We start from the raw sequence: 27,895 nt of genomic DNA on the forward strand, positions 1-27,895 counted from the left end.
AAAATAAGGCAACTTGTCATGCACAACACCCAGACCATTAGCTCAAAAGATTAAGGTCACACTCTGATGTCAAAGTCAATAGGGATTTTTATGTCCCCCTGGAAGAAGATCAGCCTCGTGAGACAGGTGGAAAAAGCCCTGGTACTACCGCGCTATTTGTTTCATAGATTTGAATATAGGACTTAAATATATTACATTTGCAAGACTTAGTGCATTTAATTCAGAAATATTAGAAGCTTTTTCAAGTGTCAAACTAATAGATTATACGCATTTTATATGTTTAAGGTTAAAGATCGATAGAATCATTTATAATTGGTTCCAGGGGCATAGCTTTTAGCACGTGCTTAGCAGCAGGAATGAATTATTGTTTTCTTTACAGTCCTTGGTTGTATTTTCAACTTCGACAGAACTAAATATTTTGAATTTGCAGATACACTGAACAGACAAGTATTTATTTGTAGCGTAGATTTTTTTCTTACAGGGTAAATCAGCCATCAGAAAAAAAAGTTTACTATCACATTATAAGTAAGATTAAAGATTATGACGTATAGCAAATGCAGCTACACGTACAGGGTGCAGAGTGATCTGACCAGAGGGTCAAAGTGAGATAAAGCCCCCAGAACAGATGGAGAGAAATCCTTTTTAGATACAGACTTGTCCCGCTAACTTAGCCTAGCTCTTTTCTAATAAACAGTCTGGTTTTTTAACGTGACCGGTGTATAGTACCGATACACGCGACGCTGTCTTTCCTGGGAAGAACCAGTAAAGGCCACTAAGTTAGGTGTGAGACACACAAGAGCATCTCAGAAATTCTCAGTATCTGGACCGTGATTCGAACCCCGAACCTCTGGATTGACAGTCAAGCGTGCTACTACTAAACCTCCGGCCCACTTCACACACAAAACTAAACCAAAAATTGTGTGAAGTTTCATTCCATTCCCAGCTACAGCCTCACATACAAAACTAAACCAAAAATTGTGTGAAGTTTCATTCCATTCCCATTTTAGGGTACTGAGCTGTACCTTACATACAAAACTTAACCAGAACTTACTGTGATGAGCTGACATATATTCTACAGGTTCCTTAACTCTGTTTTGCATTTTTACAAAATTTGGCACCCTTTTCGTCTTTAATATTTATTCAGTTGACAGAGCTGTTGACTAGTCAAGCGTTATAAGCTGTCCTCTGACAGCTCTTGTTCTCCATTCCACTGCTTACTTTTTTCTAAGCATTTAGTGTACAGAACTGATATTAAAAATTCTGAATTAAAGCTTAATTTACAAACACTTGAAATTATCCAGTTATTTAAAACGTCTAAATATAGCATGACTTACTTTGATTTCAGGTCTCTGCAGAGGCTTAGAAAACCTTGGTAACACATGTTTCATGAATGTTGTTGTACAAGCCTGGGCAGCCACACCATCTGTTGTATCCTGGTTGAATGAATTTGTCTTGAAGAATACAGGAAATGCTCATAGACAGTGCTTAGCAAGGCCATTACTGCGGACACTAAACGGTATTTCTATTTTAACCATTTTCAAAAAAAAAGAATCATCTAATGATAAATCAGTTTCAGTTTTAAAAATGTACACAATATAATATGTCTTGGTCACAAGCCACATCATGTACATGTGTTTGTGTGCGTGCAGCTGACATATATAATACATTTGTACATCTACTAGACTGATGTTACTACCAGCAGGGCACTAGACAATTTTTGGGGACAGGTACCCATACCCTCAGGAAGCAGTCTTTGACTTAAAAAGCCAGCCCGAAGCCCGAGTCGAGTGATTTGCAGATTGGTCAAGTGTAAAATCAAACCTTCACGCCCAACCGGTCGAGTGAATTTCACAGGATGACTTTACCTCTAAAACCCTTAATATCCAATATATGTCAATTGTGTACACCTCTAAAACCCTTAATATCCAATATATGTCAATTGTGTACACTTTTCAATACACATTCCACCATTTTTTATGGACACTTCCGAAATTTTCGAAGGACAACAAAATCAATACACCGTGACGTAACTTCAGTTAATGATGTGATTAGCTCCGCCCCGTAACTTATCAATGCAGTTTAACGCTTGATGATTGACAGCCTCCTAAAAACTGTCGCATTTCTTTAGATGTCATGTTTGAAGTGTGAAAAAGCATTGTGTTTGATTGTGTTAGAGAGTCTGTAAATGAAAACCGTAATTCAGACCAGTTGACATGTTGAGAAGGCGCTAATTGCCGATAATAAAAAAGTATATGCATTTAGCTCGAATTAAGTTGGTAAGTTGTTTGCTCCGAAGTTGGAAGACAATAGAACTAATTCTCGCAATGATATCGACAATTTCAGCACAAAAAATAAATGAATAGATTTTATTTGCAAATTGGTTTTTTCAAAGTCAAAGTTAAAAACCTTTTTTCCGATCGGTAATAAATTTGCTACTTATATATAAATCCTACTTTTTCAGTATTAAAAAAAAAACACACTTCAATTGTCTCCTATTTAGGTTACAACTGATATCTATGACACATTTTGATGAATAGCCTGAAATAAACACCAGCACATGGCAGTTAAACTTCAAAGAGACCATCAGCAGTCTCGGAAATTTTCCTTTATTGATTTTCGGCATTGCTCTTTGATCTGGGATGAAAGTTAACTGGTTGGACATTGCCAGGTGACTGATGTAATTTGTCATAATTCTATGTCAAGTGATGATGATGATGATGATAACGGCCATTGTACAAAGTAATTCTAGCATCCATTTAAAAGGGACTCAAAAATCTGAATATTAGACAGTCCTGACACTTTAAAATTGAATTGGATTCTGCAGTAATTCATAAAGAACAAGATATCTTGTCATGAAACAATTTAAGGTACATGGATATAGGGCAATATGGAAAAAATGCGTGTGGGTGGTTTTCAAAATAATGAAGCAAAAGTGAGACAAAGGGGTTGAAAATTCAAACCTATTTCTTATGATGGTCACCTACTTTATATGATAGCAAATACTTCAACTTTCGTTGTGAAATACCAATCAGAAAATATTTAAACCTTTAATTCGAAATTTCAGTGAATTTCCAGTAAGATGGGTGATGAATGCTGTAGTGTTTTATGACAAGGAAGTATGTATGGGAGTACTTTTTTCAACATATATGATAAGTAATAGGTGCATGAGTATGGTTTGAAACTTATTTAATCAAAATAATTGTGAACATTGGTTTTTAAATCACCCTTTCTGCACAAATCTGACATGAAAATAAAATTTTATACTTAGAAAAGTTGTTGCTGAATGAAAAATAATTGACATACTATTATAAAACTTATTTTTTTGTCGCATTTTGCATGTTTATAAACTACATGCCAAATTTAAAATATGTTCAATAATTTTAATTTCTAAAATTGTCAATTCATAATTGAGTTAATTTACAGGTGGACAGGGGACACATATTGAAAATCAGAGTTATATTCAATCATTATTAGTTGTCTGTTCATAAAAAGACTATTGATGATTGACTTAAAGCTGCTAAGCATGCCTCCAGATCGTTTGACAACAAACACAAAAAAAAATTTTTTTTAGATATCTTGAAATAAATTCTATATTTCTTGAGAAGGCTTTAAAACTTAATTACTGACAAACTATATGTTATGGAAACACATGAGAATTTGCTGTTTTTACTACTTTTTACGATGAAAATTGAAAAGCGTTTGTCACGTTTTTACTGCAGGTAAACTGTCTTGATTATAAATATCTATATTTTGAAGTCATTATTCACTACTTCAGCTATAGCACTATTGGTTACGATGACGGGAAAATGTCTTTATTGCCGCGGTGGTCCGGGGTTTGATTCCCGGCGCGGTCATATTTTTTTCTTGATTTGGAACTTTTAAAATATTTTAGAAACAAAAATTCATATTCTAATGTTCATAATATGACCAAACTTCAATTTGAAAGAAATATTATTTTTTAGCCAAATCTGGAGGCATGCTGCTTTAAGACAAATCCTATCAACAGATAAGTGTATTCCATACAAAAATTACAAAAATGAAAATTTTCACAACAAAAACATGAAAATTCAACAGCATGTAATGCTTTAATTGAAAAATAAGTGACTTTAAACATAACTAACACATTGAAATCACTTAGTTTACATGCATTGCTTATTCAAAGTATAAAAATGACAAAATGTCATGCATGGTAAAATGGAATAGTAAAATACATACATACTTTATAATGTTACTGAGAAGATGCACAGGGGACAAATTGCAGCAAAAAATATATTTATAGAATATGTTCATACAGAGCTCCAGATAAGCTTTTAGTGCAATTGGGTATTTACCTATCTTTTTTTGTCTGAATTGGGTATTGGAAATCTCGCCCGTGTGAAAATGGAACAGGAAATCCTGGCATTATCCCAGGAAGTCCCAGGACTATCCTGGGATTATGTTTTGAAAATACCTCAGGAATTCCTGGGATAGTCCTGGGACTTTTCACGCCAGTAAATGAGAATGGGACAATCCCAGGATTTTCCTATGAACAGGAAAAAAACAGGACACCAGAATTCAAAGGAACCTATGCTGTCCTGCTATCCTGGAAATTCCAGGAATGTCCTGGGATTTCCTGATGTCAGGAAATAAAAGTATATATTGTCCTGTTCTCGGGAAATCCCAGGAATGACTTGAGATGTTTAACAGTTCTTTATATGTGAAGTTGAAAGCTACTTTTGTATTCATTGTAACTCCTTTTCAAGGAAAATAAAGTAAAAAAAAAAACATTTCATTTTTAAATAAAAAGAATAAAAGAAATCTGACACTTAACTACTGAAAAGGTGCATAGGGGACATTTTGGGGTGTACAATACAACCTTTCCAGAGCGGTCCTCTCTTAAGCAAAAACCTCTCTATAACAACATCATAAAAATTCCCTAACCTGAAATATACTATCAAATTTACCTCTCCAGAACAACAACCTCTACATAACAGTCAATATTTATATTTCTCAAAGGGTGTTGCTCTACAGAGTTTGCACTGTATAGACATTCATCAAGATTCTGAGAAAGTTGACTTATTAAACAAAAAAATCATATTGTGCCTTCAAAGCTGAAAGAACTAAGATCTTAGAAAAACATTTGGACTTAAGAAAATTAATGGGGTTATGAAATTTTAGTGTTCAACATTTAAATTTAGTATTTTTATGCCCCCGGCATCTACTGATGCGGGAGGCATATAGTGATTGTCCTGTACGCCCGTTCGTCCATTCGTCCGTCCGTACTAGGTTAACCAAATGGGACCGTTTCGTCTGGCATCAATACGCCTAACTAGAATGACTTGATACTAATGCAGATGTATCCTGTGACCATTCCTCATCTTCAGACATCACCTGAACTCAGTTTGACCTTGACCTTGAACTTGACCTCGTTTTGGACTTAGCTTGCTTTGTATCAACAAGGATGCCACTGGGGGCATCAAGCGTTTATTGAACGCAGCTACTTGTTTTTAGCTCACCTGTCACATAGTGACAGGGTGAGCTTTTGTGATCACCCTTCGTTCGTCGTCTGTCCGTCCATCCACAATTTCTTGTGAACAAGATAGAGACCACATTTTGCAAGCAATTTTGATCAAACTTGTACAAAACTTGTATTGGCATGACATCTCAGTTCCTTTCAAAAACTGGCCAGATCCCATCATGGGTTCTAGAGTTATTGCCCCTTAAAGGGCCAGAATTTGCTATTTTTGTGCATCAACAATTTCTTGTCTGCGTGATAGTGGTTTCATTTATGATTTTATTTTAACCAAACTTGCACACAACTTGTATCACCATAAGATCTTGGTTCCTTTCTTGAACTGGTCAGATCCCATTATGAGTTCCAGAGTTATGGCCCCTGAAGGGCCAAAATTAACTGTTTTGACCTTGTCTGCACAATAGCAGCTTCATTTATGATTTGATTTTTACCAAACTTGCAAACAACTAGTATCACTGTGAGATCTTGGTTCCTTTGTTGAACTGGCCAGATTCCGTTATGGGTTCCAGAGTTATGGCCCCTGAAAGGGCCAGAATTAGCTATTTTGTCCTTGTCCGCACAATAGCAGCTCCATTTATGATTTGAATTTAATCAAACTTGCAGAAAACTTGTGTCACCATAAGATCTCGGTTCCTTTTTTGAACTGACCAGATCCCATAGTGGGTTCCAGAGTTATGGCCCCTGAAAGGGCCAGTATTAGCTTTTTTGACCTTGTCTGCACAATAGCAACCTCATTTATAATTTGATTTTAATCAAACTTGCACAAAACTTGTGTCACCATAAGATCTCGGTTCCTTTTTTGAACCAATCAGATCCCATAATGGGTTCCAGAGTTATGGCACCTGAAAGGGCCAAAATTAGCTTTTTTTGACCGTGTCTGCACAACAGCAGCTTCATTTATGATTTTATTTTAACCAAACTTGCACACAACTTGTACCAAGCCCGCCCACTTAGCTCAGTAGGTAAGAGCGTTGGTCTACGGATCGCGGGGTCGCGAGTTTGATCCTCGGGCGAGGCGTATGTTCTCCGTGACTATTTGATAAACGACATTATGTCTGAAATCATTAGTCCTCCACCTCTGATAATTTATGTGGGGAAGTTGGCAGTTACTTGCGGAGAACAGGTTTGTACTGGTATAGAATCCAGGAACACTGATTAGGTTATCTGCCCGCTGTTACATGACTGAAATACTGTTGAAAAATGGCGTTAAACCCAAAAAAACAAACAAACAAACAAACAAACAACTTGTACCACCACAAGATCTTGGTTCCTTTCTTGAAATGGCCAGATTCCTTTATGAGTTCCAGAGTTATGGCCCCTGAAAGGGCCAGAATTAGCTATTTTGACATTGTCTGCACAATAGCAACTTCATTTATGATTTGAATTTAATCAAATTTGCACAAACTTGTGTCACCTTAAGGTCTTTGTTCCTTTCTTGAACTGGCCAGATCCCATTATGGGTTCAAGAGTCATGGCCCCTGAAAGGGCCAAAATGAGCTATTTTGACCTTGTCTGCACAATAGCAGCTTCATTTATAATTTGATTTTAACCAAACTTGCACACAACTTGTATCACCATAAGATCTTGATTCCTTTTTATACGCCAGAAGGGACATATTGTGTTATCGCCTCGGTGTCCGTCTGTCTGTATGTCTGTTGGTTAGCAATTTCCCTTCCGCTCTGTAACTCTTGAACACCTTGAAGGATTTCAAAGAAACCTGACACAAATGTTCACCTCATCAAAACGACATGCAGAGCGCATGTTTTGGATGGCTCACTTCAAGGTCAAGGTCACACTTAGGGGTCAAAGGTCATATGACTTTGTTCTGTGTGGATATTGCTCTGCATTTGCGTCGATTGCAGTGCTCTTGTTTTTGTTTGGCAGATCCTTCTTTTGTTCACTTACAATAATTTTTTTCAATTACTTCCCTTTTATGTTACTATAAATAGCTTATTTAGTAATGTTTTTATTATTGGCCGTAGGGAAAAACCGAGACCACTTTTCTGTGGTACAATATGGATGGTACCTCCAATTTTTAGGTGTATTTTGACATATCTGTACCTTGTAAGAATTTCTTTTTCTTTTTGGTTAAATTCTTCCCTTTGTTCTTCCTGTCCTTTGGGCTTCATCGGTCAAAATTTTGCTCCTATCCTCCTCTGATGTAATCCTTCGGGCATGAAACTACTGGCCTGATTTGAAAATCACTATATTTTTAGCCCACCATCATCAGATGGTGGGCTATTCAAATCACTCTGCGTCCGTGGTCTGACGTCCTTCCGTCCGTCCGTCCGTCCGTCCTTCCGTTAACAATTTCTCGTTATCGCATCTCCTCAGAAACTACCAAGGGCATTTTGACCAAACTTTGTCAGAATGATGTATTGGTACTCTAGTTGTGTCCCCCTGAAAATCAGACTGGTTCAACAATTTTTTAGTGAGTTATGGCCCTTTGTTTATTTCTATAATTTACATAGATTTATATAGGGAAAAACTTTGAAAATCTTCTTGTCCAAAACCACAGAGCCTAGGGCTTTGATATTTGGTATGAAGCATCACTAGTGTCCTCTACCAAGATGATTCAAATTATTCCCCGGGTCTAATATGGCCCCGCCCCGGGGGTCACATGGTTTATATAGACTTATATAGGGAAAAACTTGGAAAAACCTCTTGTTCAAAACCATAGGTCTAGGCTTTGATATTTTGTATGTGACATCATCTAGTGGTCTTCTACTAAGATTTTTCAAATTATCCCCCTAGGGTCAAATATGGCCCCGCCCCGGGGGTCACATGGTTTACATAGACTTATATAGGGAAAAACTTTGAATATCTTTTGCCCAAACCAAAAAACTAGGGCTTTGATATTGTTAGTACATCATCTAGTGGTTCTCTACCAATTTTGGTCAAATTATCCCCTAGGGTCAAATATGGCCCCGCCGGGGTCACATGGTTCATATGGGACTTATATAGGGAAAAGCTTTTAAATCTTCTTGTCAGTAACCTACAATATTCAAATTTGAACCACATGTATGGTTTTGTGGCAAGATGAACCTTGACATGAGTGACCTTGGTATTGACCTAGTGACCTACTTTCACATTTTGTAGCTACACCTTCAAATTTGGACCACATGCATAGTTTTGAGCACTGAAAAAACTTTGACCTTGACATTGACCTAGTGACCTACTTTCACATTTTTGAAGGTAAGGCTTCAAATTTGGACCACGTGCATAGTTTTGTGTTCCGAAATGAAATTTAAACCTTGATTTTGACCTAGTGACCTACTTTCACATTTCTCAAGCTACAGCCATCAAATTTGGACCACATGCTTAGTTTTTTGTGTACCGAAACAAATTTTGGGCCCTTTTACATTGACCTAGTGACCTACTTTCACATGTTTGAAGGTACAGGCTTCAAATTTGGACCACATGCATAGTTCTGTGTTCCAAAAAAAATTTGACATTGTTTTTGACCTAGTGACCTACTTCACATTTCTCAAGCACAGCTTCAAATTTGGACCACTTGCATAGTTTTGTGTACCGAACAAACTTTGACCTTTACATTAAACCTAGTGACCTACTTTCACATTTTTTGAAGGTACAGGCTTCAAATTCGGACCACAGCATAGTTCTGTTTTCCCGAAAAAAAAATTTGACCTTGATTTTGACCTAGTGACCTATTTTCACATTTCTCGAGCCACAGCCTTCAAATTTGGACCATTTGCTTATTTTTGTGTACTGAAATGAACTTGATCTTAAGATTGACCTAGTGACCTACTTTCACATTTCTGTAGCACGGGTTTCCCAAATTTAGACCACATGCTTAGATTGTGTCCCAAAAACAAATTTTGGGACATTGACCTATGACCTACTTTCCACATTTCTCAAGCTACAGTCTTCAAATTTGGACCACTTGCATAGTTTTTGTACCAAAATAAACTGTGACCTTTAAAAATTGACCTAGTGACCTACTTTCAAATTTCTCAAACTACAGCCTTCAAACTTGATGCACATGCATAGTTTTGTGTACAAAGAACTTTGAACTTGAAATTGATCTAGTGACCTACTTTCACATTTCTCAAGCTACAGCTTTTGAATTTGGACCACCTGCACAGTGTTGTGTACGGAAATGAAAATTGACCTTGAGCTAGTCAGTAAGTCTTGAAATTTGGAACACTCAAAAATGGCACATTGGTGGGCGCCAAGATCACTCTGTGATCTCTTGTCTCATAATTCTTTTAATCTTGATTATGATTTTGTTGACCTTCTTGTCCTTAAGTGCAATGATAACAGGTGAGCGATATAGGGCCATTTTGGCCCTCTTGTTTACTATTTTTTGTGAAGGAGGTTCCATCACAAGATGTGAAATATTGGTAAGAATAAGATGTAGTATAAAAAAAACAGTTAGACCTTGAGCTGACAATTGACCCTGCTCCCCCCCAGGGGGAATTTTCAACACTATGACTTCCTTAAACCTTATGGTAGTTGGCATTCACAGACAAAAGTTTGCAAGTTTCCGTTGGGGCTTTAACGAGTTATGGAGATTTAAAATACGTTACCATGCAAATTTTCATTTAATTCACCATTTATGTTAATTTATTATTATAAACATGCCAATTGTACAATTAATCATAATAAACAAGACATTTACATATGTTTATGTATTTAAAATTGAAATTATCATATGTTCATATATTTTATGTATTATCCGTAACTTTACATACTCTTTTTGAAATTTCTAGAACATAAAAATATATCAACCCAAAAATGATGATTTTTTAAGTTGTAAAATAATGATAATGGCCAATACACAGTTCAAATAATTAGATTTATATAATAATAAAACTGCCCCCCAGTTGACTTTTTCAATACGTCACGTATAATACGTTACCTTTCTGAATATGACTATATATGTTAAAGAAAAAATATTTAAAATTTGGTATTACCTATAGGTTTGGATTTTAAAACAAGAGCTGTCACTAATGGCGACAAAATGCCCCCGCAGCGCCTGACCTATGACCTGGGGACCTGACCTTTGACCTGGTGACCCCAAAGTCAGTAGGGGGCGTGAAATCATTAAGTACTATCAGCAGGGGAAGTTTTAAGGGCCTGGGCAGTGTTCGCGAGTAAAGTGCCTTCATGCAAAAAGTTAACGTTGTGACAAATGAACGAACGACACTAACGAACGACGGGCAGTTGAAAACTAATATGCCTCCCTTTGGGGGCATAAAAATGTATACATTGGACTATAAATAAACATCAACAGACATGAACAACATTATCAAATAAATGCATATAGATTTTATAATTCATTAGACAATATTATTTAAATGTATATTAAGAATATATAGCTCTTTGAATGTGCAAGTATGACTGCATATTATAATTATCATTAGTATAAATAAATAACATGAACTCCGCAATGCGAATATTAGTCCTATTAGGTATGACCTCTGACGAATAAGTGCGACCTTAAAACAGACGAGATTCCCCATGGACGGTTAATTACTATATCGAAGCAGTTATTCCACACATATCTTATAATAACAAAAATTAAGGTCATGGGATACCCTGACCCATGTTCATAAACTTCCAGGATGCCTAGAAAAACACCAAATTATTAAGGCCCTGGGATACCCAGAGCAAGGACCATAATACTAACACTAATGTATGCCAGGTGATACACATATTGCATTAGTTCATAAACTCCTGGGTTGCACGGAGAAATGTACCAAATTATTATTGTGCTGGAATACCCAGGAATGGGACTATCATACCCATACTAATGTGTACTACGGGATACCCATTCTGACCTAAATTTCTAAAACACAGTCAAGATATCTAGCAAAACATACAAATCTGAGAAACTTGGGTTTTCTTGAAAGTTTGGCGGATGGATGGACATAGCTTCTGCATCTTTTACAAGGACAAGCCTGAGATGCCCAGGAAGTTTATCGTCTGCAGATGGTGAGTAATTTATGGAAAATTTTCGAAGGTGTACAGTAGGCCTACACGATTATTCTGTACTGGACCAACTTTATATGCAAAAAGATGACATTTAGGAAAAAATTATAATCTATAATTGTGCCGGTCAATAATTACAATGTAGATAAATTTTAGCTAATTCTTCATTACGACTTTCCATGAATGTCAATTCTGTATTTTATTTTATTCAATTTAATCTAAATTGTTTACAAAATGATGTACAAAAGAATGAACATAATGCACTGGTTACCTTGTAGTTAAGCGACAATAGATATTATAATAATATAATTGTCATTGACGAAAAGCGAAAAACTTTTTGTTTAGGCCTATATTGCCCGTAAGTATTTTCCTAAATGAACATAAACAGCGAAATTATACCAATACTTTACATAACTAAATTGACATCATGGCGTGTTTGCAGACAGCTGTGAAAAATCGTTCATCAACCAATCTTGTGGTTACGAGTGCAAACCAAAAGGCAAAAATTGTTGAACCAGTCTGATTTTCAGGAGGACACAACTAGGGTACCAATACATCATTCTGACAAAGTTTCTCGAGGAAAATTATTATACATGTTTTTGTGGGAATGCTCGTTTATAAAATAATCCTCGGATTTCAATGTTTAGCGGTTATTTTCTAACGGAATTCAAAGTTTCAAAAGAAAAGAAATTTATTTAAGGGGACGCATATTGCTACACTCACACTCACAGTTCATGCAGAAATGAGGAAGGGGTGCATTTTAAGAAATTGATGGTGGGAAGATAAAAACATATTCCTAAATTGATATAATACTGATGGACACCTGTACAATTTAGTATTTTTTAAGGATGTGCTACTATTGGTCAGTTTTTCAACTCTAGCACTAAGAAAGGCTTAAACCAGTATTAGTTAAGCCATCGCTCAACCTTGTTTTCTAACGGATTTTTACTAATACTCGGCGGGTATATTTGCGATGTATTAGCTAAGCCTTGGTCACATACTATGAACATGCAGATACAGTCATCGGACCGTTTCGCTGTATTTTTACACATATAAAACGTGTTACTTTGGTGATTTACTACTTTCGAAAAAGAAATTCTCATAGAAATCATGGAAAAATACAAAGACACATTAAAACACAAAAGCACTAGCGCCCGTCTATTAAATGAAAAAAAAAAATGCTGGGAAAAGGTGAATTTAATTCAAGGTAAGACTACAAGCATTCCTATGTTTGCTCACTGTCCTATTGTTTTCATTATTCCTAAATGTTCAACCTTTCACGTACAAAACACTTGCAATATGCACTTGTAATTAGGAATGCATTTGTAAATTTAAATTAATAGTATAGGTACTTAAACTGCACTTGCAAATGCATGAATTTCAAAATCCACACGTCATTGAAAGGAGACGTGCTTATCCGTTACATATTTTTGCGTTACATGTAATTATAATTAATTACATGCTCTTATATACAGGTCTAGGAAAGTGGTATATTTACAGATTATCTGTAAATTTACAGATAATCTATAATTTTGCAGATTTTTCGATCTATAAATTTACAGATCAAATGTTTGAAAACTGCTAAAATCATACTTTGACTCAAAATCGCAGCTTGAAATTAATTGATTTACTTATCGTATGCATAAATAAAGGTCAATTGTAACATTAAGTCATTTCCTTTGACTTTGATTTTTTTGAAAATGCCAAAAATTCAAAGTCAATAAAAGTGGCTGAAACTCACAACTGATGTTAATTTGTGCATACTGTAAATAAACCAATTAGTTTCAAGCTGCGGTTTTGGGAATAAATGTAATTTCATGAATTTTCATACACACAATCTGTAAATTTACAGATCGAAAAATCTGTAAATTATAGATTATCTGTAAATTTACAGATAATCTGTAAATATACCACTTTCCTAGACCTGATATCTTTATGCTTGCAAGTATATTTTGAAACGTGTACAAACGTAGCGAATTTAGTAAAGTTAACATTGAAGAGTTGAATCTGTTACATTTTTAGCTCGACTTTTCGAATAAAAAAAAAGAGCTTTTGCATTCGCCCCAAAGTCAGCGTCGGCGTCGGCGTCGCCTTTGGTTTAAGTTTTTTTTATAAAGTGAAACATCTCCAATACTAGCTTACTGAGACGAAATCTACCCAAAATTCCAAATCGTCATACATCGCGAAAGGGTTTGCTCAGTCCCGTATCATTCCTTCCCTCCTCAGCATTTCTGCTTTAACTTTATGCTGGAAATTTAAATCAATGTCTAAATATTCCGCCTCCATCTTTTCTTAAACCACCTATGTCCCAGGTTTAAAATAACAATAGAAAGATAAATCATTGCTGACACAGCTCAAAGTAGAAAAATCCAATCGATGGTTTAATTTTTGTTGAGCCCCGTTATTCACGTGCTGACTTAAGCGTTGTAAATATATCCGACACGGCTTAAGTCGGAGCTTAAGTCTTTACTTAATAGTTGATAAACTGGCCATATGAATGTAATAAGAAAACAGGTCTTCGTGAAACAAAACAAAATATTAAGCTTTTGTATAAGGAAAAAAACAAGTTTTTTTACAATACCAGTGTATGTTGCACTTCTGAGTTTTTTTTCTAACACAAAAGGTTTGCTTAATTAAACAGGTAAAAATGTAATGCCCCGTCATCTCAACTCGGGATCGACGTCATCTTTCTCATTGAAAAAAAAATGTAAACAAAAAATCAGTGGGATTGGCATTGCAAGGGCATAACATGACTTTCTACAAAATGAATACCTTAGTACAGGTATCCAAGATGCTGCATTGGTCTGGTGGGTTAAATGCATAACGTCGATCACGCCCATTTGGCCCCCGATTTACGCGCAAATGCGCGAAAATGGAAAAATTAGGATCTATTTATTAGGGACTTCTTTTTTAGTAAATTTTGATGTTTTTCATTTAAATCATAAACTAGAACAAGTGTTGACAATATTTTGTGTAAGGTATACCTTTGTTATAAAGATAAAGTCCTACAGCATAATCCTTTGGGCAAGCTAATTTTAATGTTTTAATTATGAATCCAATGTTATATACAAAATACTATATGTCGTTTATTTCTGCATATTTGTTGATCTAAATTTTGAATACTTCTGACACATTTCTCCTCGTTTAAAGTATCAACACTTTTATAACTTTTCCTTGTCTTCCGCCAAATAAAAGTTCTGTTGTTGTAATGTTATCCCTGAAATAAAAAACAATTGCATTACCATAAGCAGGTAAAAGTAAAATTTATCTCTAAAAACACAAAAGTTAATAAAAAGAACGAAAAATAAAACTTACATTTCATTTGTTTAAATTTACCTCCTTTCTGTTGTACAAAGTAGCTAACTTATTAATGCAAATAATGTTCTAACGTTGTTAATCAACTAAAGTGTTAAGTTCTTACGAAATACAGGGAAAACCGGATGTAAAAATCTACATTTAAATCCTAATTATAACTATATTTAAATGTTATATTTAAATGCTGTAAAAACCAATATTTGTTCACGCTTGAAAATATGATTACAAAACTAGCTAGTAAAGTCAATATTGGTTTTAAATTTAAAGCTTAAACTATTTTGTAAATTGTTTTCAGTCCTGGCATAAAGCTCTCGTTAAACCAAAGGTTTTCATAGGAGTTTGTTAAAACCTGTAGTTTTTTAAATTGTGTAAGTGGACCTTGTATCAAACCGAAGGTTTTTTGAATTGGTCAGCAGTGGTCACTTTGGACCAAGGGCTAGAGGTCAAAATGAGGTTAAATAGCGCTGGCCGCGCTATTCATCTAACTACTACTGAAGTGATCAGGTACCCTCGTATTGCCACATTTCAGAAAACGGTCCGCAGAATAACATCATACTTTCGTTTTCACGTAAACAACTCGAAAACATGCTAATATTAGCATGAAAAGTGTTCTATTTTATGTAAAATTCAGTCCATGAGTGAAATAATGCCCATTTGGCCCCCGATTTACGCGCAAATGCGCGAAAAATGGAAAAAATAGGATCTATTTATTAGGGACATCTTTTGACCGAATTACTGCAATATCACCTATAAGGGGAACTATTTTATTTAATTTTCGGCAGTTTTTGCATTTATTTATCAGAAAACTTCATTAAAGACAACCTGTGCAGTTCCATTTACAAGTCATTAGTTAAAGTCAAGAAATTCGCGTTTTTCTACGGCCACCCGATGTCCGATTTTTGGCCAAAAATGTCACCTCATGTGCAAGTTTTCGCATTTTTTCGAGTGTTTTACATTAGTTCAGCAAATGTTTTGATGTACAGAAGGTAAAATAAGTACTATTTCATCTAAAATGCCATGAATTTAACAAATCCCTCATGATTTCATGTCTTAATCATACAAATACGGGATTTGATCTGCACCAGATTTAGCTAAATTATCACCCCATGTGCGAACATTTGGTCAAAAATAAAAAAAGTCCAAAAATAAGTCTCTGTTTCGTGCCCAAATGTCGTTATACGTGATTAGAAATAGAATTATGAGATTCTGCTCTGGCTACTGGCACTTTGAGAAAAATACCTGATTTGCCACTTATAAAGGCTATATACCAATAAAAGAAATTATTCTTTGTTTCATATAAAATTCAGCTACTTCAGAACAATTTCGTTACAGTTTCTAGATTTTCACTCCGTCGTAGACCTACTTTACACAAGATATCTATACATTTGCTTCAAGAAAACGAAAAGAAAAAGGGGTGTTGAATAGTATGCAGTGAAATTCAAGTCAACTGAAGTGACCAGGTACCCTCATATTGCCGCATTTCAGAAAACAGTCCGCAGAATAATATCCTACTTTCGTTTTCAAGTAAACAACTCGAACACATGCGAATATTAGCATGAAAAGTGTCCTATTTTATGTAAAATTCAGTCCATGAGTGAAATAATGCCCATTTGGCCCCCGATTTACGCGCAAATGCGCGAAAAATGGAAAAATGAGGATCTATTTATTAGGGACTTCTTTTGACCGAATTACTGCAATATAACCTATCAGGGGAACTATTTTATTTAATTTTCGGCAGTTTTTGCATTTATTTATCACAAAACTTCATTAAAGACAACCTGTGCAGTTCCATTTACAAGTCATAAGTTAAAGTCGAGAAATTCGCGTTTTTCTACGGCCACCCCATGTCCGATTTTTGGCCAAAAAATGTCACCTCATGTGGAAGTTTTCGCATTTTTCGAGTGTTTTACATTAGTTCAGCAAATGTTTTGATGCACAGAAGGTAAAATAAGTACTATTTCATCTAAAATGCCACGAATTTAACAAATCCCTCGTGATTTCATGTCTAAATCATACAAATACTGGATTTGATCTGCACCAGATTTAGCGAAAATTTGGTCAAAAATAAAAAAAATCCAAAAATAAGTATCTGTTTCGTGCCCAAATGTCGTTATACGTGTTTAGAAATAGAATTATGAGATTCCGCTCTGTCTACTGGCACTTTGTGAAAAATACCTGATTTGCCACTTATAGGCTAGATTCTGCTACTTCAGAATAATTTCGTTTCTGTTTCTAGATTTTCACTCCGTCGTAGACCTACTTTACACAATATATCCACACATTTGCTTCCAGAAAACGAAAAGAAAAAGGGGTGTTGAATAATATGCAGTGGAATTAGTACTTGTTCCTGCTATTCCTATATCTGTGGCATTTCCTGGCGCTGTTCCAGCAGTAATTACAATATTTATTAAAGGTTTAAAGGTTGAAGACAAGAAAGATATTTTAAAATCACACCATAAAAAGATGAAACAACTAATCACAAAAGCACGGATTGGAAAAGTAAGTAAAGAAGATGAGAAAAAAGTTATTGAAGATATTTTTATAATACTGTTATAGATGCAGAAAGAAAAAGACTATTGAATGCCTCTTGAAATGCATATGAAGGAATTTAAACGGATATAAAAATAAAAAAGAGGAATAGTTGTATTAAATTTAGATTGCTGAATTTATTTCTTTACGTGCGTTTTTTAAAGAGTTTTTCTATAACTATATTATATAAATGGCTAATAGAAATATAGATAATAATATTTCAATAAAACTATCTTGTACTTTGGGATTAATATGGAATGAAGAAAGAGAAATAAAAGAATTAAGAAAAAAATACAAGAAAAAATTCATATAAAAAAGTAAAGAAAAAACGTTATTAAATCAAAGATTAATCGATTAACCAGTGGAAATTTTAAAAAAGTAAGGAAAAATAAAAACATTATTAAATCAAAGCTTAATCAATTGACCAGTGAAAATTTTAAAAATAAAGTAATTGATAGATTGGAAAATGATATAGATCCTTATCTTTTTGAAAAGAATAAAGATTTATTTGAATAGGATTGTGGTTGTTTATTAACAGAAAAGCAAAATAATGAAATATTATGTGATTGTCCAAGACCAATTATTATCGAAACAATCCTAAAATGATAATTGTAACCGATTGTGACACTAATGAAGAAAAAACATATATAAGCACTTACGCAGCATCTAAAAACCTTGATATTAATTCTGGGTTAATAAAAATGTTCTGTTAAAGGAAAAACAGAGTAAAAAGTGGAATATCAAAAACTAATGGAAAAAGATATAAATTTAAATATTTTATTTCTTCTTAAACTTTATTTTTTTTGCTTAAAGAGTTTTTTTTCTAAACATAATATATAGATGGCTGTTTGAGAAATTGAGAAGTCTACAAAGCAATATTTTAAGAAATTCGAAATCAAAATTACATATAGACAAGATCCAAAAAATAAATTATATTTAAATATAGAAGACTCATTTGATATTCTTAAATCTGAACTTAAGCTATTGGACCCGTAATAAAGTATCTCCTTTTTGAAGAGTATTCAGTTCCTACCATAAACCTACTTTGACTGCAATTTTCAGGGGGGCGTAGGTTCAAACCCCACTGGGACCAAATTTTTTTTCTCCATGTTTTCCTTTTTTTCTAGTTAGTTTTTACTTCTTTCAAGACTAATTATGGATGAATTGTACAAAAGTGGAAAATTTTCATTTTATAAGCGATTTTTTGCTGTTCAATGTGAATTTACCTCTGAATCAGGAGGAGGAGAGTTAGACATCTTTAAAAATACTGAGTTACGTGCGGTAAAAGTTCTCTATTTTGCCTTCATTCTTTAGATTATATATTGTGGAAGAAATGCAGGTAGGTTTTACTATTGCCCCAAGGTTATTTTTGAATGAAGTGAGCAAAATTCAAAACAGACCCACAGGATTCGACCTTAATTTTTCAATGTTGGAGTTAGAATTCTGTCTCATTAAATCTGTTTACTTGGGGCACCCTAGACAAAAATGATTTTTACAGTTTTATTTTGTGTTTTATAATAGTTTAACAATAGTTTGATGTTTCTTTTATCAAAATTAATGCTGCAATGAATTCTCTGCAAACATTTTAGATAGTGGCCATCACATTGAATTTTGTCTCTTCAGCACGGTAAAAGTTGTTTAAAATTTGCAACACAGTGTGAAACATGGTCAACTTTAAGAATATACCAAGAAAATGCCTTTTTTTAAACATTACTATTAGGGGTCCAATACCTTAAAACTTCAAAAGGTGTAAAAAAAAAGTTGTTTAAAAAATTACTTTTGCAAAAATTTCTAAAACAGATAAAATATATAAATCAGCTCATTTTCAATCAAGGGCTTTAAGAATTATTGACACAAACGAAATAAAAAAAAACACTTTACGTCAAGCTTTTGATGAAATAATAAATAGGATTGGTAACTGGATTTCAGGAAGGAAGTGGCTGGAGAATAGAGTCAGTTGATGCTCATTATAAAATAGATATAAATATATTTCATTAGCTGCTTCTAGTTATTTAGAATTACCAAAACCATTACAAAATTCAATGAAAGGATTGATAAATATAAAGAATGATGATAATGAATGTTTTAGATGGTGTCATTTAGCTTACAAATTTCCTGTTAAAAAAGACCCCCAAAGTGTTTCAAAATAAAAAAAAAAAATATATAGAAAAACTTAATTATAAAGGAATAAAATTTCCTGTAACTTTAAATCAAATACCTAAAATAGAAACTCAGAATGATATTTCATTTAATATATTTGGTTATGAAGATAATAATGTTTATCGATTGTACATTTCAAAATATCAATATGAAAAACACTGTGACATGTTGCTAATCAGTAATGATAAAATTAATGTCGACTGTAAGTCACCAGTCACTGTGAGTCATTATGTTTGGATAAAAGACTTTAATAGATTAATGTTTAAAAAAACAAAATATCAACATAAAAAACATTTTTGCAAATCATGTTTACAAAATTTTTCTCAAGAAAAAATATTTAATGAACATATTCCAAATTGTTTAGCTATTAATGGCGTTCAAGCTATAAAAATGCCAAAAGAGGGAACTAAAGTACATTCTAAAAATTATCATAAAGGTTTAGCAGTACCTTTTGTAATTTATGCTGATTTTGAATCTATAACTGAAAAAATATCAACTGCTTTACCATCACCTGAATCTTCATTTACTGAACCGTATCAAAAACATATAGATTGTGGTTACGGTTATAAACTTGTTTGTTGTTATGATGAGCTAAAGCTCTTGCCCGGCGGGCATCAATATACTAAACCAACACAAGTTTACAGAGGTCCTAATGCAGTTTATAAGTTTATTGAAAAAATGCTTGAGGAAGAAGAGTATTGTAAGAAAATATTTAATGAAAACTTTAACAAAGAATTAAGAATGTCTAAAAAAGATGAAGCTTTATTTAAAAAACAAAAGTTTTGTCATATTTGTGAAAAGAATATAAGGAAAATGAAACTAGAGTAAGAGATCACTGTCATATAATAGGAAAATTTAGAGGAAGTGCTCATCAATAATGTAATATTAATTTTAGACTAACACACAAAATTCCTGTTATTTTTCTTAATTTAAGAGGTTATGATGGTTATTCTATTATGCAAGAACTTGGTAAGTTCAAAAAAGAAATTAATGTAATTCCTAATAATATGGAAAGATATATGGCATTTATGGTAAGTGATTTGGTTTTTATAGATAGTTTTCAATTTATGTCTCAATCATTGGATAACTTAGTAAAAATATTCCAGAATTTAAGTACACTTCTTAAGAATTTGATAGTGATAACGTTGAATTATTAAAAACAAAAGGTTTTTATCCGTATGATTACATGAATTCATTTGAAAAATTCAAAGAAACAGAATTACCTCCTAAAAAGAGTTTTATTCAATTTCAAACGAAACCCATATATCTGACAATGAATATGAGCATGCTAAAAATGTTTGGAATAAATTTAAAATAAAAACAATGGGAGAATATCATGATCTATATTTAAAAACTGGCGTATTACTTTTAGCTGATGTTTTTGAAAATTTTAGAAAACTATGTTTGGAATATTATAAACTTGACCCTTGTCATTACTTTAGTAGTCCTGGGTTAGCTTGGGATGCAATGTTAAAAATGACTGGAATAAATTTGGATTTGTTTGTTTGTTTGTTTTGGGTTTAACGCCAATTTAATAACTGATATTGATATGTACCTTTTTATTGAAAAGTGACTGAGAGGAGGAATAAGTTATATAGCTAATCGTTACAGCAAAGCAAACAATAAATATATGAAAGATTATGATCCTGATCCTGAATTAGAAACTAAATACATTATGTACTTAGATGCTAATAACCTCTACGGTTGGGCTATGTGCCGACCGTTTTCCTCTGGAATTTTTAAATGGGTCACTGAAAAACAATATAAGAAATTAATTGCAAAAGTTAAAACTAACTTTATAATTGAATGTGATCTTGAATATCCAAAAGAATTACATTATCTTCACAATGATTATCCTTTAGCTCCTGAAAAAATTAAAATACCAGATCAATGGCTTTCAAATTATAGTAAAAATATTAAAACAAAATTTGAAATAGGAAAAGTAATGTAAAAAAAGTTAGTTCCAACTTCAATGAAAAAACAAAACTATGTTGTTCATTTTAAAAATCTTGAACTATATGTACAATTAGGATTAAAAATAATAAAAATACACAGAATATTAACTTTTGACGAAAGTCCTTGTTTAAAAGGATATATTGATTTTAATACTCAAAAAAGATCTAAAGCAAAAAAAAATTCATTTGAAAAAGACATTTTTAAACTCATAAACAACAGTGTATTCGGTAAGACGATAGAGAATTTACGCAAAAGAATCAATATTAGATTAACACATGATGAAAATCTTTTATTAAAATATATAGCAAAACCTTCATTTGTTAGTTTAACAATGTTTAATAAGAATTTGTTTGGTATTCATAAAATAAAAGAAAGTTTATTATTAAATAGACCTTGTTATGTTGGAATGTGCATTCTAAATTTATCAAAATATTTAATGTATGATTTTCATTATAATTACATTAAGGAAAAGTATAAAGATAATTGTAAATTACTATTTACTGACTCTGATTCATGAAATGTTATGAAATAAAGACTGAAGATGCATATGAGGATTTTTATAAGGACAAAGATTTATTTGATAATAATAATTCAGAGTTTTATTTTGATTACAACAAAAAAGTAATTGGAAAATTCAAAGATGAAGCTGCCGGCATTCCCATTGTTGAATTTGTCGGATTAAGAAGTAAAATGTATTCATATTTATTAGAAAATTCATCTGAGCATAAAGCTCAGGTTAACATTAAAAAATGTAAAGGAATTAAATACATGTTGTAAAGAAAACAATATTTCATAAAAATTACAAAGATACCTTATTTAATTCAACCCAAAGTAATCACACCTTTAAAGCTATTCGTTCTGAAAAGCACAATCTTTCCAGTTATGTTATAAAGAAAACGTCTTTATCATGTTATGACGATAAAAGATATATTCTTGATAATGGTAAAAATATAAATTAGCCTACGGTTATATAGCAGAACCATAAATTGTTAATTGAATATTCATAACGTTTAAACCATTTATATAAATTACATCATTCATTTTAAATTCATTAGCATAATTAATAGAAATAGATTCATTTTTTTCTGTTATTTTTTGCATAATATCTTTGAAGAACTTTATTTTCTTTGCTTTGCTTTTTAATTCCAATTTAGCTTCTCCTTTATCTAATTTAATTGCATCTATAAGAATAATTAAAATGCAATTTTGTTTGATTGTTACATAATTACCATTTTGAACTAAACCAGGACTAGCATTACTAACTTTCCATTGAAATAATCCAGCAACATCTTCTGTTGCAGATGTTAAAAACAATGGAGGTTTTCTTATTATTTGCCGTTCTATTTTATTTACTTTTTCATTTATTTTATTGAATATTCCCATTATATAAAAAACAATGAAATAAATTAATTAACTAGATTACCCAGATAAAATCTAACATAACTTCCTGGTTCTATAGTAAAATCCATCGGTGTGTTTCTAATGTTTAGATTTGGTAAAATTGTAAATATTGTTCCTTTGCTTAAATTAATCTCAATTTTTTTCTTGAAAACCAATGTTGTATTTTTAACCTCAGGTGATATATGCTCATATCCGCTCGTGTGTTCACTCCTCCAGTTAAAAATAAACAATCTTAATTCTTTACCAGAGTATTCAATGATAATATTCATTTCAATTATGTAATCTCCATCTTGTTGGATTTCAAATGTATATCCATCTTTTTCTTTTTTAATAAAACTTTTATAATCTGTAATCTTATTAACTCGTATTCCGAATAATGCAAAAAAAATCATGGGTCTTTAATACCTTTTGTTGTAACTGTTTATCTTCAATATCAAATTGTGTTCCAAGATAATATTTTACATGTAGTTGTCTGCTATTGTAGTATTCAAAAAGAAATACTTCACATCTTACTTTTTCTAGTTCTTCTTCTATTGCTTTATAATTTTCATTAAGTTTAAGAATTACTTCAGCTAAATCATCAACTCGTTTTGTTGTAGCAACTTCAGAAGCAGACAAATTGTCAACAGTATTTTTTGTTCTAGCTAATCGTGTTTCTTGTTTTAAAAAAACATTATTTACTTTTGTAATTTCTTCGGTATTAGTGGTAATTGCTTCAGCATTAGAGATAATTAATTCTAATTCTCCCTGTTTAACTGATTTTTCAACTACAAAGTCCAGTTCATTTTTATTTTTTTCAACTTTAGCATTAAATTCGTTAATATCTTTTTGTAATATTTATGTAAGTGTACTTAATTCCGCGTACTTTAAATTGTGACGTGTGTCAACATTACTAATCAAGATCCGAAGTTGTTTCTTCAAATTTTCTAAGTTAGAAATAAGCTCTTTTTTAAGGTTATCTAATGCTATGTCATGGTCATCACCTCTTTGTAAAACTGCCTTTTCAAGTTCAGATTTATATTCTGCAAATTGATTTGAAAATGTGTCTCACAAATCTTGATGCCTTTTTGTAAACTCAGTATTTAGTTTATTTATTTCTGTTCTGATTTCTAACTGATACATATTTTGTAACTTTTTCTCGGCTTCAATAATCTTGTCTTTTAATTCTTCATGTTTAATCATACTATCTTTTAATTCCTTATGTTGCTTGTGTAAAATTTCTGAACTAACCCGGAATACTTTTTTATCTGACTATCTGTCAAATCAGATTTCTCTTCAAGTTCTTTAACAGAATCAACTTTAGCTTTCATTTCTTTTTCAATTTTATCTCGTAACTCAACCATTAATGTTTTGGAACTGCATCATTGGGTTTATCTGAATTTCCTAAATTAATTATTCCATTACCTCCCATATCTAATGCTCTATTCATTGTGTTATCAAGTTCCTTATTTTTATGAAGATACGATTCTGTTTCCCTTTTAAGCTTTTTGAATTGTTTTTAGTGAAATAATCGCTTAAATCAATATCAAATTTAACTTTACTTATTCTGTCAGGTTCACTTATTTGCAATTGTTTTACATCATTAAAAACTCCCATTATATAATTATTATATAATTCCTGTAAAGTTTTTTCTTAAAAACTTCCTTGGTTTGTCAACATATAAGAAATCATATTTTTGTTTTGTTGCATTAGTAAAAGAATCACGATCTATATTTTGTTCATTACAAATCGTATCATTTTCCTTTTTACCTGGACTTTCAAACAAGATATAGTGTGAACAGTTTATTCAGATATCTTTTGGTGTTTTATAGTAAGACTGACTTAAATAAATAACAGAACAGTTTTTGTGACGTCCTTGAATAAAGTATTTTGTTATTTCATTTTGAAACTTTTTTTCTTCACATATACAATCATCAAATATTACTACTTTTTGTTTTTCTGATTCAAGATCATTAACGTTAATTTTTTGGCTGGGATCAGCCGAATATCCAAGTATTACATTTGGATCTAATTCAATTTCATCTGCAATTTCATTTAAGTGATTTATTAAATCCTGATATTTACATTGTTCTAGGTTTTTAGCATACAAGTATAATTTATCATAATATATAAGAGGTTTTCGGGGCATATGCATTTATGTGTTTGTTTTTCCTGATCCGGAAGATCCAACCATTAACATTCTAAAACATGAATCTGGCATAAAAGGATAAATTTGCTTAAAGTTATTAGATTTATCACTTTTTGTATCATAATTAGGAATTTTCATTATATAATAATATTACATTATCTTACATTATCTTATATTATTATATAAATGTTAGCAAAACTTAAAGAAATGAGAGAAATAAACAACCTAGTTGGACAAAGCAAAAGCTAAAAGAGAAGAAATAATGAAAGAAAAAATAAGAAAACCTACTGGTCGAGAAATGTATAGTGAAATTTATAAACCAATTACAGAAGGAATAGAAAGTCAGAAAGAAGAATTGAGTCAGTTAAAAGCATTACCTGGAATCAAAGAGCAAATAGCATTACTCCCAAACGGTTTGTTGATAAAATACAAGAAGTAGAACAGCAACAAAAAATAGCAGAGTTATTGAAAGAACTACCCCCGGAGGAACTACAAGAACAACCATTATTACCATCATTAACACAAAAACTAGACGATAAAGAGATTGATAAAATACTGAAAGATAATGGAAGAGAAAAAGAATTTGATTTAATAAAAGAATATGAGGATTATAGTAGAGAAAAAGAATTTTTTGAAGAATTGGGGACAAGACCAAACGAAAAGAAAATACCTACAATAGATTTAGATGTTGATTTGGATAATGTTTAAGAAGAATATTCAAAACCATCTAGAATATTTGACATTTTTTACTGCAGATGAATTTATTTTTTATAAAATAAATAAAGAGGGACTTCAAAAAACAAAAGATAATGTTGATGAAAATATTAAAAGTTTAAATGGTCCGATAGCTAGCAAATCAAGATCAAAAGATCCAAATAAACAAAAAGAAGCAAAAGAATTAAAATATAAACAAGGTGAACTGATAAAGTACAAAAGCCGGTTAAATAATATTTTTGATATGTCTTCTATATATGGACAAGGAATAAAACATCATAATCCATATAAAGTTTCTACAGATGGTAGATATGGCAATTTGTTGATTGATCTTAATAAACTTTATGGTCAAAACAAATTAATTTCTAAGGATCAAAGAACTGGAAATGAAGTAATTAACGTTATGGTAGATGGTGATTTGATGAGGAGGAGGATATTGATATAAGATTAAATAAAATATTGTCAGGATCTGGGACTTCAGCTCAGCGGAAACGTATTAACAGATTAATTTATAAAAAAATAAAATAATATATAATATACATGTTTAGAACAAAACAGTATTGTGAAAGATACGAACTAACTCCTATATAATTAGATACACCTTTAATTTCTGCCTTTGGAAATAATGTTAAACAACAAAAAAGTGGGTATCACTTTACAATTAATGATAGAAGTTCATATTTTGATTGGTTTAATGGTTATTTTGTAGTAAGTTTTAAAGTTAATAAACTTGCTAATGGTAATGATTATGCTGATGGAGATCAAATTGCTTTAATTAATAATGCAGCTTCAATAATTGATCAACTAATGGTTAAACAAAATGGAAAAATTGTCTATGATTACAAGGTAATAAATGTAAAAAATTTAGTTGAACTATCTAAGGATTGTGCAGAATCAACTGGAACAAACGAATTTATTTATTTAGATAAAAATGCTAATGCTGAAAGCAGGGATGATCAAGCTACATATAATAAAGGTTTTGCTTCTAGAAAGGTATTAATCCAGGGTGGTAATAATGTAAATGCTAAAATTCCGTTAAATAATTATTCATATTTTCAGAGTTTGGAACAAAACATGTTACCCCCAAGCCAAATCCAAATAACATTACAATTAACAAATGATGATGAATGAATTTACAGAGCTAATGCTGCTGATGCAGGTAGGGTAATTGTAACTAAATTAATTTTGTGGGTTCCACGTTTAATTTTTAATCTACATGGAATTAATTTAATTTCTGAAAGATATATGAAAGCAACAAGTTGGAAATACCTCCGGGAAATGATAACACAATCAACAGATACACAACAAAATAATATAACTTTTAAAATAACAGCCGGTGTAAAACCCCCCGAACATGTGTTTGTTTATTCACAACGACCTGATAAAAGTAATTCACAAGAACATAATCCACATTTGTTAGATACATTTAAAATTACTGCAGCAAATAATAACTGTAGGCTGGAATCTTGCCGTCTTGAAGTTGGTAATGGTGTTTTTACCCTGAAACGGAATACACAAGTATATCAAGAATTTATGATGATGTTTTTAATTATTTTCATAAACAAAATAATAAAACCACTGGAAGTCTTTTAAATATGTTAAATTTTAAAACATTGTTTGGATTAATTCATTTTAACTTAGAATTTAAAAAGGAAGGAATTACAGAAGATCCTAAGCATATTACATTAACAGCTAAATTAAATATTCCGCCAGCAGCTAATATTCGTGTTTACGCAATTGTATTGTATGAAGAAACAGTTAAAATAAATACTATTGGAAATGAACTTGTTATTGTGTAAATAAAATATATAAAAATATATAATGACATCAAATTATATTGAATATAAAGTAAATTTAACAGATGGACAAAAAAAAAAACTTAGCACAAGCTTATATCAACAAGATTCCACATACTTTTAGATTAAAACATGAACAATTACGTGGAAACTTTCCTTTACTTTTAACAAAAACACAAATTAATCAAATTGAAAAGTCTATTAGGGATAAGTAGGGATTAGAAATTACAATTTCAAAAAAAAAACAAATGTTCAGTCAAGGTCAAAATGGCGGATTTTTGGGAGCTTTGGCTGGTTTGTTAGGTCGAACAGTACTTCCGGTAGCTGCAAAAATAGCTCCAAAAATATTAGGGCCGTTAGGCGTTGGAGCTTTATCTTGTCTTGCCAGTATGGTGTTAGTAAAATACTTGGAAATGGTATAATACCACC

General features: G+C 32.0%; 1 protein-coding gene across 1 annotated transcript in view; it reads left to right on the plus strand.

Moving 5' to 3' along the window:
• Positions 1-27,895, plus strand: part of LOC123534967 (ubiquitin carboxyl-terminal hydrolase 30-like) — a 168,958-nt gene that overhangs the window by 36,539 nt on the left and 104,524 nt on the right. Inside the window, exon 2 of the mRNA XM_045317470.2 lies at positions 1,346-1,516. Coding sequence (XP_045173405.2) covers positions 1,346-1,516 — 171 coding nt within the window. The remainder of the gene's footprint in view (positions 1-1,345; positions 1,517-27,895) is intronic.

Source organism: Mercenaria mercenaria, chromosome 12, assembly GCF_021730395.1.
Source record: "Mercenaria mercenaria strain notata chromosome 12, MADL_Memer_1, whole genome shotgun sequence".
In the NCBI taxonomy this organism is placed as follows: domain Eukaryota; kingdom Metazoa; phylum Mollusca; class Bivalvia; order Venerida; family Veneridae; genus Mercenaria; species Mercenaria mercenaria.